At 46.3% G+C, this 12130-nt stretch overlaps 1 protein-coding gene across 6 annotated transcripts in view; it reads right to left on the bottom strand.

Moving 5' to 3' along the window:
* Window positions 1–12130, bottom strand: part of mast4 (microtubule associated serine/threonine kinase family member 4) — a 575541-nt gene that overhangs the window by 41385 nt on the left and 522026 nt on the right. For all 6 annotated transcript variants that reach the window (XM_068029433.1, XM_068029434.1, XM_068029435.1 and 3 more), the window contains 2 exons: window positions 8506–8618; window positions 5172–5320 (listed from right to left, as the gene is read on the bottom strand). In XM_068029433.1, the coding sequence (XP_067885534.1) occupies window positions 5172–5320; window positions 8506–8618 (262 nt within the window). The remainder of the gene's footprint in view (window positions 1–5171; window positions 5321–8505; window positions 8619–12130) is intronic.

Below are 12130 nucleotides of genomic sequence, written 5' to 3'. Positions count from 1 at the left end.
GCCTCGAGACGATTTATTACATTAAAAATGCTATATAAATAAGTTGCTTTTGTAGATATATGTGCTGAAATTGGGGGTGGGAGGTCATCTTCGAAACACACGTAATCTGGCCCCATGTCTTCAAACTACCTCCATGATTGCTCATACCCATCTGCATCCTCAGGTTTAAAACAATTCCAGCAGACATTTGGTACTTTCCATTTAGTAACTGATTTTTAAAAAATTCGTTGCTGGGATGTGGGCGTCACTGGCTAGGCTAGCATTTATACCCATCCCTAAATGCCCTTGAGAAGGTGGTGGTGAGCTGCCTTCTTGAATCGTTGCAGTCCCTGTGGGGTTGGTACACCCACAGCGCTGTTAGGAAGGGAGTTCCAGGATTTTGAACCAGCAATAGTGAAGGAACGGCGATTTGGTTCCAAGTCAGGATGGTGTGCGACTTGGAGGGGAACTTGCAGGTGGTGGTGTTCCCATGCATCTGCTGCTCTTGTCCTTCTAGGTGATAGAGGTCACAGGTTCAGAAGGTGCTGTCTAAGAAGCCCTGGTGCGTTACTGCAGTGCATCTTGCAGATAGTACACACTGCTGCCACTGTGCATCGGTGGTGGAGGGAGTGAATGTTTGTAGATGGGGTGCCAATCAAGTGGGCTGCTTTGTCATGGATGGTGCCGAACTTCTGGAGTATTGTTGGAGCTGCACCCATCCAGGCAAATGGAGAGTATTCCATCACACTCCTGACTTGTGCCTTGTAGATGGTGGACAGGCTTTGGGGAGTCAGGAGGTGAGTTACTCGTCACAGGATTCCTAGCCTCTGACCTGCTCTTGTAGCCACGATATTTATATGGCTACTCCAGTTCAGTTTCTGGACAATGGTAACCCCCAGGATGTTGATAGTGGGGGATTCAGCGATTGTAATGCCATTGAATGTCAAGGGGAGATGGTTAGATTCTGTCTTGTTGGAGATGGTCATTGCCTGGCACTGACGCGACTGTTACTTGCCACTTATTATCTCAAGCCTGGATATTGTCCAGGTCTTGCTGCATTTCTGCACAGACTGCTTCAGTATCGGAGGAGTCGCAAATGGTGCCGAACATTGTGCAATCATCAGCGAACATCCCCACTTCTGACCTTATGATTGAAGGAAGGTTATTGATTAAGCAGCTGAAGATGGTTGGGCCTAAAACACTACGCTGAGGAACTCCTGCAGTGATGTCCTGGAGTTCAGTCATTTCCGCTCCAACAACCACAACCATCTTCCTTTGTGCTATTTAAGAGTCCAACCAGCGGAGAGATTTCCCCTTGATTCCCATTGACTCCAACTTTGCTAGGGCTCCTTGATGCCATACTCTGTCAAATGCTGCCTTGATATCCAGGGCAGTCACTCTCCCCTCACTTCGAGTTCAGCTCTTTTGTCCATGTTTGAACAAGGCTGTAATGCGGTCTGGAGCTGAGTGGCCCTGGTGGAACCCAAACTGAGCAGGTTATTGCTAAGCAAGTGCCGCTTGACAGTACTGTCGACGACACCTTCCATCACTTTACTGATGATTGAGAGCAGACCGATGGGGCGGTAATTGACCGGGTAGGACTTGTCCTGCTTTTTGTGTACAGGACATACCTGGGCAATTTTCCACATTGTCGAGTAGATGCCAGTGTTGTAGCTGTACTGGAACAGCTTGGCTAGGGGTGCGGCAAGTAATGGAGCACAGGTCTTCAGTACTATTGCCGGAATGTTGTCAGAGCTCATAGCCTTTGCAGTATCCAGTGCCTTCATTCATTACAAGTAAGTATAACAGGTAAGGCAGTTGAACTTAGAGCTTGGATTAGTACTTGGAACCATGATGTTGTTGCGATTACAGAGACTTGGTTGAGGGAAGGACAGGATTGGCAGCTAAATGTTCCAGGATTTAGAAGCTTCAGGCGGGATAGAGGGGGATGTAAAAGGGGTGGGGGAGTTGCATTACTGGTTAAGGAGAATATCACAGCTGTATTGCGGGAGGACACCTCGGAGGGGTCGTGCAGCGAGGCAATATGGGTGGTGCTCAGGAATAGGAAGGGTGCAGTCACGATGTTGGGGGTTTTCTACAGGCCTCCCAACAGCCAGCGGGAGTTAGAGGAGCAGATATGTAGACAGGTTTTGGAAAGATGTAAAAGTAACAGGGTTGTGGTGGTGGGTGATTTTAACTTCCCCTATATTTTTAGATTTAGATTTAGAGATACAGCACTGAAACAGGCCCTTTGGCCTACCGAGTCTGTGCCGACCATTAACCACCCATTTATACTAATCCTACACTAATCCCATATTCCTACCACATCCTCACCTGTCCCTATATTCCCCTACCACCTACCCATACTAGGGGCAATTTATAATGGCCAATTTACCTATCAACCTGCAAGTCTTTTGGCTGTGGGAGGAAACCGGAGCACCCGGAGGAAACTCACGCAGACACAGGGAGTACTTGCAAACTCCGCACAGGCAGTACCCAGAATTGAACCCGGGTCGCTGGAGCTGTGAGGCTGCGGTGCTAACCACTGCGCCGGGATTCACTGGGTCTGGGACTCACTTAGTGCCGGGGCTTGGATGGGGCAGAATTTGTAAGGAGCATCCAGCAGGGCTTCTTGAAACAATATGTAGAGAGTCCAACTCGGGATGGGGCCATACTGGACCTGGTATTGGGGAATGAGCCTGGCCAGGTGGTCGAAGTTTCAGTGGGGGAGCATTTCGGGGGCAGTGACCATAATTCCATAAGTTTTAAGGTACTTGTGGATAAGGATAAGAGTAGTCCTCGGGTGAGGTGCTAAATTGGAGGAAGGCTAATTATAACAATATTAGGCAGGAACTGAAGAATTTAGATTGGGGGCGGCTGTTTGAGGGTAAATCAACATCTGACATGTGGGAGTCTTTCAAACGTCAGCTGATTAGAATCCAGGACCGACATGTTCCTGTGAGGAAGAAGGATAAGTTTGGCAAGTTTCGGGAACCATGGATAAAGAGGGATATTGTGAGCCTAGTCAAAAAGAAAAAGGAAGCATTCGTAAGGGCTGGAAGGCTAGGAACAGACGAATCCCTTGAGGAATATAAAGACAGTAGGAAGGAACTTAAGCAAGAAGTCAGGAGGGCTAAAAGGGGTCATGAAAAGTCATTGGCAAACAGGATTAAGGAAAATCCCAAGGCTTTTTATATGTAACTAGGGAAAGGGTTGGCCCACTCAAGGACAGAGAAGGGAATCTATGTGTGGAGCCAGAGGAAATGGGCGAGGTACTAAATGAGTACTTTGCATCAGTATTCACCAAGGAGAAGGACTTGGTGGATGATGAGCCTAGGGAAGGGAGTGTAGATAGTCTCAGTCATCTCATTATCAAAAAGGAGGTGGTGTTGGGTGCCTTGCAAAGCATTAAGGTAGATAAGTCCCCAGGGCCTGATGGGATCTACCCCAGAATACTGAGGGAGGCAAGGAAAGAAATTGCTGGGGCCTTGACAGAAATCTTTGCATCCTCATTGGCTACAGGTGAGGTCCTAGAGGACTGGAGAACAGCCAATGTTGTTCCTTTGTTTAAGAAGGGTAGCAAGGATAATCTAGGAAATTATAGGCCGGTGAGCCTTACATCAGTGGTAGGGAAATTATTAGAGAGGATTCTTCGGGACAGGATTTACTCCCATTTGGAAACAAACGAACTTATTAGCGAGAGGCAGCATGGTTTTGTGAAGGGGAGGTCGTGTCTCACTAATTTGATTGATGTTTTTGAGAAAGTGACAAAGATGATTGATGAAGGAAGGGCAGTGGATGTTATCTATATGGACTTCAGTAAAGCCTTTGACAAGGTCCCTCATGGCAGACTGGTACACAAGCTGAAGTCACATGGGATCAGAGATGAGCTGGCAAGATGGATACAGAACTGGCTCTGTCGTAGAAGATAGAGGGTAGCAGTGGAAGGGTGCTTTTCTGAATGGAAGGATGTGACTTGTGGTGTTCCGCAGGGATCAGTGCTGGGACCTTTGCTCTTTGTAGTATATATAAATAATTTGGAGGAAAGTTTAGCTGGTCTGATTAGTAAGTTTGCGGACGACACAAAGGTTGGAGGAGTTGCAGATAGTGATGAAGATTGTCAGAGGATACAGCAGGATATAGATCGATTGGAAACTTGGGCGGAGAAATGGCAGATGGAGTTTAATCCAGACAAATGTGAGGTAATGCATTTTGGAAGATCTAATGCAGGTGGGAAGTCTACAGTGAATGGCAGAACCCTTAGGAGTATTGACAGGCATAGAGAACTGGGCGTAATGGTCCACAGGTCACTGAAAGTGGCAACGCAGGTGGATAAGGTAGTCAAGAAGGCATACGGCATGCTTGCCTTCATCGGTCGGGGCATAGAGTATAAAAATTGGCAAGTCATGCTGCAGCTGTACAGAACTTTAGTTAGGCCACACTTAGAATATTGCGTGCAATTCTGGTCGCCACACTACCAGAAGGATGTGGAGGCTTTGGAGAAGGTACAGAAGAGGTTTACCAGGATGTTGCCTGGTCTGGAGGGCATTAGCTATGAGGAGAGGTTGGATAAACTCGGATTGTTTTCACTGGAACGATGGAGGTGGAGGGGTGACATGATAGAGGTTTACAAAGTTATGAGCGGCATGGACAGAGTGGATAGTCAGAAGCTTTTTCCCAGGGTGGAAGAGTCAGTTACCAGGGGACATAGGTTTAAGGTGACAGGGGCAAAGTTTAGAGGGGATGTGCGAGGCAAGTTCTTTACACAGAGGGTGGTGAGTGCCTGGTACTTGCTGCCGGGGGAGCTGGTGGAAGCAGGTACGATAGCGACGTTTAAGAGGCATCTTGACAAATACATGAATAGGATGGGAATAGAGGGATACGGTCCCCGGAAGTGCAGAAGGTTTTAGTTTAGGCAGGCATCAAGATCGGCGCAGGCTTGGAGGGCCGAATGGCCTGTTGCTGTGCTGTTCTGTTCTTTGTTCTTTATTACTTGACATCACGCAGAGTCAATCAAATTGGCTGAAGACTGGCATCTGTGATGCTGGGGACTTCAAGAGGAGGCTAAGATGGACCATCAACTCGGCACTTCAGGCTGAAAATTGTTGGCAGACAGACTATACAGTTAAAGTACTACTTGAAACTCAATGAAAAACTAAAGGATGGATTTTTCACAAATTAACAATACTTACATTTCAGAATCAGGAATCCAGGCAATTGAGTCAACGTGCAGTGTGTTAGCCTTTTTTAGTTTCCCTTCCGTATTGTCCTTCTCCCCTCGGATCTTTTCAGTACATCTTTTCTCATCAATGTGTGATATTCGGTCCATGCTTTTGTACACCTTGAGAGAGAAGGTATTTTAACTGGTATATTTCAGAAAACATAGCCACACAGAATAATGAAGTTTTGAAACACAGTCGAGGCTGGTGAGAAGAGTTTCTCCAGTGGACCTTTTGATGAAGCAAATCCTAAAAATGTTAATTGAAGTAACCTCAATTTCTAACCAAATTCCAAAATAAACCACCAAGAGTGCACCTAAAACTCTCTAACATACGAGCCAATGGGCATGGCTGAGATTCTTTCAGTCACTTCATGAGTATTTGTTTACCAAACATCCAATTATTTCTTGAAAACAGTTCCAATGCAATTGGATTACATATGGAAACAAAAAAGATGGCTTGTAAGAGGCCAGAAAGGACAGAAACCCTCCTCCCTGTTTCAGGCCACATGTCATCATTCCGCTGCAGCTGGGGGACAATGCCCATATAAACATCAGCAGAACAATACAGGAGCAGCAGAGTTTCGGTTGAGCAGAAGTTTATAGAGGGTGGAGGACATGACAAAAGCAAAGATGAGAGTTTCAGTGGCAGATGAAATTTAATGCAGAGAAATGTAAAGTGATACATCTTGGTAGGAAGAATGAAGAAAGGCAATTTTTTAAAAATTCACTCCTGGGATGTGGACAGCGCTGTCTAGGCCAGCAGTATTACCCATCCCTAATTGCCCTTGAGAAGGTGGTGGTGAGCTGCCTTCTTGAACCGCTGCAGTCTATGTGAGGTAGGTACACCCACAGTGCTGTTAGGAAGAGAATTCCAGGATTTTGACCCAGCAACAGTGAAGGAACGGCGATAAAGTTCCAAGTCAGGATGGTGTGCGAGTTGGAGGGGAACTTGCAGGTGGTGGTGTTTCCATGCATCTGCTGCCCTTGTCCTTCTAGGTGGTAGAGGTCACGAGTTTGGAAGGTGCTGTCTAAGGAGCCTTGGTGCGTTGCTGCACTGCATCTTGTAGATGGTACACACTGCTGCCACTCTGTGTCGGTGGTGAAGGGAGTGAATGTTTGTGGATGGGATACCAATCAAGTGGGCTGCTTTGTCCTGGATGGTGTCGAGCTTCTTGAGTGTTGTTGGATTTGCACCCACCCAGGCCAGTGCAGAGTATTCCATCACACTCCTGACTTGTGCCTTGTAGATGATGGACAGGTTTTGGGGAGTCAGGAGGTGAGCAGGATTCCAAGCCTCTGACCTGCTCTTGTAGCCACGGTATTTATAAGGCTACTCCAGTTCAGTTCCTGGTCAATGGTAACCTCGAGGATGTTGATAGTGGGGGATTCAGCAATTGTAATGCCATTGAATGTCAAGGGGAAATGGTTAGATTCTGTCTTGTTGCAGATAGTCATTGCCTGGCACTTGTGTGGTGCGAATGTTACTTGCCACTTATCAGCCCAAACCTGGATATTGTCCAGGTCTTGCTGCATTTCTACACAGACTGCTTCAGTATCGGAGGAGTCGCGAATAGTGCTGAACATTGTGCAATCATCAGCGAACATCCCCACTTCTGACCTTATGATTGAAGGAAGGTCATTGAGGAAGCAACTGAAGATGGTTGGGCCTAGGACACTACCCTGAAGAACTTCTGTAGTGATGTCCTGAAGCTGAGATGATTGACCTCCAACAACCACAACCATCTTCCTTTGTGCTAGGTACAGCTCCAACCAGCAGAGCGTTTTCCCCTGATTCCCATGGAATAAAATAAAGGATACTATTCTAAAGGGGGTGCAGGAGCAGAGGGACCTGGGGTACATGTGCACAAATCATTGAAGGTGGCAGGGCAGTTGAGAAAGTGGTTAATGAGGCATGTGGGACCCTGGGCCTTATAAATAGAGGCATAGAGCACAACAACAAAGTTGTGGTGAACCTTTATAAAAGACTGGTTTGGCCCCAAGTCGTGTGTCCAATTCTGGGCACCACACTTTAGGATGGATGTGGAGGCATTGGATAGGATGCAGAAAAGATTCATGAGAATGATTTCAGAGATACGACGCGTTTACTTGCGTGGATAGATTTGAGAAAGTTCAGAGGAGATTTGACAGAGGTGTTCAAAGTCATAAGGAGTCTGGACAGAGTAGATAGGGAGAAACTGTTCCCATTGGCAGAAAAGCAGAGAACCTGAGGATATCAATTTAAGGTGATCGGCAAAAGAACTAGAGGCGACGTGATGAAAACCTTTTTTACGCAGCAAGCGATTAGGATCTGGAATGCATTGCCTGAGAGTGTGGTAGAGGCAGATTCAATCGTGGCTTTCAAAAGAGAATTGGATAATTATCTGAAGATAAAAAAATTTGCAGGGTTACGGGCAAAAGGCAGGAGAAGTGGCCTTGCTGAGCAGCTCTCAAAGTCAGCAAGGATACGAGGGGCTGAGTGGCCTCCTCCTGTGCTGTCATCGTTCTTTGAATCTAAATTAGCGGAGATGGATGATGCAACAGAGCTTGGTGGAGGAGGCGGTGGCGAATTGGTAATGGCTAATGCTCTGGGAACATGGGTTCGAATCCCTCCACGGCAGAAGGTGGAATTTGAATTCAATTAATAAATTGGAATTAAAAGCTAGTTTAATGGTGACCATTGTCGATTGTTGTAAAAACCCATCTGGTTCACTAATGTCGTTTAGGGAAGGAAATCTGCTGTCCTTATCTGGTGTGCAGACCCACAGCAATGTGATTGACTCTTAAGTGCCCTCTGAAATGGCCTAGCAAGCCACTCAGTTCAAGGGCAGTTAGGAATGGGCAATAAATGCTGACCTAGCCAGTGACGCCCACATCCCACAAAAAAAACGAATTAAAAAAAAAGGTATAAGTGGGCTGTCTTTGTGATAGAATGCGATCGTGGAAACTCGTGGTTGAACAGGTTCCAAATAGTTTGGCTAAGCTGAGACAGCCACCAAGAGGTGGGAATGGAGTCAGTGGTGAAGGTACAGAGTTTGTGGTAGGATCCATGCCTGAGGCTTAACTGGAGAAGTTATAGCTCATCCAAGAATGGATGCCAAATAAATGGTCTGATAGCATAGAAGCATCAGTGGGTACAAGGGAGGTAGAGCTGAGTGCCATAAGCACACATGTGGATGGGGAACCCTGTCTACATGTGATGTTGTCAAAGGTCAGCATGCAGATTCAGAAAAGGGTGGGCCATCCCAAGAACAGTATTTGAAGATATACATCAACAATGTCGGAATGTGCCATTGGATTGTACTCACCTTGTTAAATCGATGGGAGCATGATGAAAACTGTCCTATTTCCATATTAAAATTCCCCTCGTTTGCCTCATCCTCTTCCTCAGTCTCCATATGATGGTATCTTTCAGACCGAGCTAAATGAAGTTAGAGAATATGAATTAGTGTCGTGCTCTTCAAAAAAAATCAAATGTGACACAAAGTACGAGACAATATCAAACAAAATACATTCTTGCACTTATATATACACCATAGAATCAGAGAATGGTAACAGCATAGGAGGCCATTCAACCCATCATGTCCATGCTGACTCTCCAAGAGCCACTCTACTAGTCCTACTGCCCTGTCTTTTCCCTGTAGCCCAGATACTTATTCAATTTCCTTTAAAAGCCATGGTTGACTCTGCTCCACCATACTCAGATAGTGCATTCCAGATCCTAATCGCTCGCTGCGTAAAAAGGTTTTTCTTCATGTCACCTCTGGCTCTCTATCCTATCTACTCTGCCCAGACCCCTCATATTTTGAACAGCTCTATCAAATCTCCTCTCAACCTTCTCTTTTCAAAAGAGAAGAGCACCAGCTTTGCCAATCTATCTTTGTAACTAAGTCTCTCATCCCCAGAACTATTCTCGTAAATCTTTACTGCACCTTCTCTAAAACCTTCGCATCCTTCCTAAAGTGTGGTGCCCAGAATTGGACACAATACTCCAGCTGAGGCCAAACTAGTGTTTCATAAAGGTTCACCACAACTTCATTGTTTTTGTACTCTATGCCTCTATTTATAAAGCCCAGGATTGTGTATGCCTTATTAACCACTTTCTCAACTTGCCTCAACACCTTTAACGATTTGTACACACATATGCCCCCAGGTCCCTCTGCTCCTAAATCCACTTTAGAATTATATCCTTTATTTTATTTTGCCTTACTCATTCTTCCTACCAAAACGTATCACTTCTCTCCATTCAATTTAAGTTGCCACATGTCCACCCATTCCACTAGCCTGTCTATGTCCTCTTGAAGTCTATCACTATCCTCCTCACAGTTCACAATAGTTCCAAGTTTTGTCTCGTCTGCAAATTTTGAAATTGTGCCCTGTACACCAATGTCTAGGTCATTAATACAGATCAAGAAAAGCAGTAGTCGTAATACTGTATACCTTCCTTCAGTCTGCAAAACAACCATTCACCACTACTCTCTATTGCCAACTTTGTATCCATGCTGCCACTGTCCCATTTATTCCATGGGCTTCAAATTTGCTGACAAGCCTGTTATGTGGCACTTTATCAAATGCCTTTTTGAAGTCCACGTACACTACATCAACCCTATCTGTTACTTCACTGAAAAACTCAAATTAGTTAAACACTATTTGCCTTTAACAAATCCGTACTGGCTTTCCTGGATTAATCCACATTTGTCCAAGTGACTGCTAATTTTGTGCTGGATTATCGTTTCTAAAAACTTTCCCACCACTGAGGTTATGTTGTCCTTCAAACTGTAATGCAGTAACTGTTGTTATGTAGGCAAGATTTGACACAATGGCTGGAATCTTCCTGGTCTTGTGGGGGCAGGCTTCAAATCAGGATCAGGAGGAATTTCAGAGAAAGATGAGTCAGGTTAGTGGCCAGACGTGTTTCTGCATCTGGGCGATCTTCTTGGAGACGGATCAGCAGTTGCAGAGGCTACTCTGCTGGAAGCAGCGGGTAGCCAATCTGCATAATTAAATGCCCATTTGTGGGCTGTTTGGGGCCATCACTGGGAAGAGATCCAAGCCCAGTAGGTGCTTGGAGGTGGCTTACTGGCAGCTGGCCTGAGGGGCTTGCGAGGCCTCCTGCTTTAGACCCCATCAACCACCCGCCCCCCCCCCACCCTCCCCCCACCACATGGAGCCACGGCCATCAGCGGGTCACAGCTGCTGTCACCAGACATCCACAGGAGTGGCCTCGCAGCTGTAACCTCTCCAGAGGGCACCTCAAGGTGGAGCCCACCACTGCTTCTGGCGTTGCTGCTCTTCCAAGCCTACAGGCTCTCTGATGAGGCTGCAGCCTCAGGGACCCACCTGCCATCCTTACTTGAACCTGTGAATCTGGAGGTGGCCTCTTAATTGGTTGCCTCCGGGAAGATCTCCCAGGCAAGCACTCTTAACAGCCAGAGTGGGGTCAGGACTCGGAAATGGTCCTGACTCATGCTCAGTGTCTAAGGGCAGAAGATGCTGCCCAACAGGAACAGTTTTAATTCTGCCTGCCTGGTGGGCAACCAAAATTGGCTTGTAGACGCACCTACCAATGTCACAGCTTCCTTCAGCCTTCAATTTAATTTGTTCTTCTGAGCAGGCAGCAAGGAAATATGAGTGAAACTGGTGGGTTTTATATTAACTATGCAGAATAGTTTGAACACTGTAGCCTGATTGCTACTTTAGCTGGTGGTCCAAGAGGGAAAGCCATTGTGGTTTTCCTGTCAGTTGCAGATAGTGGTAAGAGGAACCAGGGCTAGTAGAGGCCAAGGAAGTTAAGTGGTTTTCTTCATATAAACTTCACAATGTACGTTTTGGCCTCATCTGCTCCTGCACCTTCATGTTTGCAAGATCCTCCCAAAGCACCTTCCCTTTGACTTATCGAAGTGCTGGGGGCTGTACCTTCAGTCCCAGCTGGCAGCCTTCTGCTCCAATCCATCAGCTGGTAACTGCCAGCTACAGGTAGACATCTAACTGTGCACTGCAGCAGATCAAGGCGGCAGCTCACCACCACCTTTTCAAGGGCAATTATGAATGGGCAATAAATGCTGGCCTAGCCAGCGAACGTCCACATCCCATGAACAAACAAAAAAAATGTGGAGAAGCCCTGGGAGTTCAAATCTCCTGGCCTCACGTTGTTGTGATCAATGGGAATTTGACTCATGCCTTGGCTCCCACCCATCTGATTCCCACTCGGGGTTCAAACAAAGAACAATGAACAGTACAGCACAGGAACAGGCCATTCTGCCTTCCAAGCCTGCGCCGATCTTGATGCCTGTCTAAAGTAAAAACTTCTGCACTTCCAGGGACCGTATCCCTCTATTCCCTTCCTATTCATGTATTTGTCAAGATGCCTCTTAAACATCGCTATCGTACCTGCTTCCAACACCTTCCCCGGCAGCAAGTTCCAGGCACTCATCACCCTCTGTGTAAAGAACTTGCCTCGCACATCCCCTTTAAACTTTGCCCCTCGCACCTTAAACCTATGTCCCCTAGTAACTGACTCTTCCACCCTGGGAAAAAGCTTCTGACTATCCACTCTGTCCATACCGATAATAACTTTGTAAACCTCTATCATGTCGCCCCTCCACCTCCGTCGTTCCAGTGAAAACAATCCGAGTTTATCCAACCTCTCCTCATAGCTAATACCCTCCAGACCAGGCAACATCCTGGTAAACCTCTTCTGTACCCTCTCCAAAGCCTCCGCATCCTTCTGGTAGTGTGGCGACCAGAATTGCACCTGGTCTAAAAAAAAATTTTCAGATCAACATTGGCTTTCTAGAAACATCAAGCTCTTTCTCATAATGCACTGCATGACTTCTGAAACAGATTGCAGAAACAATTCCCATTCAGTCCATATATGGTAATAAGTAGACACAAATTATTGAACTGTATAAATGAAATCAGATTTTCTAATTG

Source organism: Heterodontus francisci, chromosome 4 (assembly GCF_036365525.1).
Source record: "Heterodontus francisci isolate sHetFra1 chromosome 4, sHetFra1.hap1, whole genome shotgun sequence".
NCBI classification, from domain to species: Eukaryota; Metazoa; Chordata; class Chondrichthyes; order Heterodontiformes; family Heterodontidae; genus Heterodontus; species Heterodontus francisci.
Note: the sequence above shows the minus strand (reverse complement) of the source record. Positions and strands in the feature narration are given on the sequence as shown.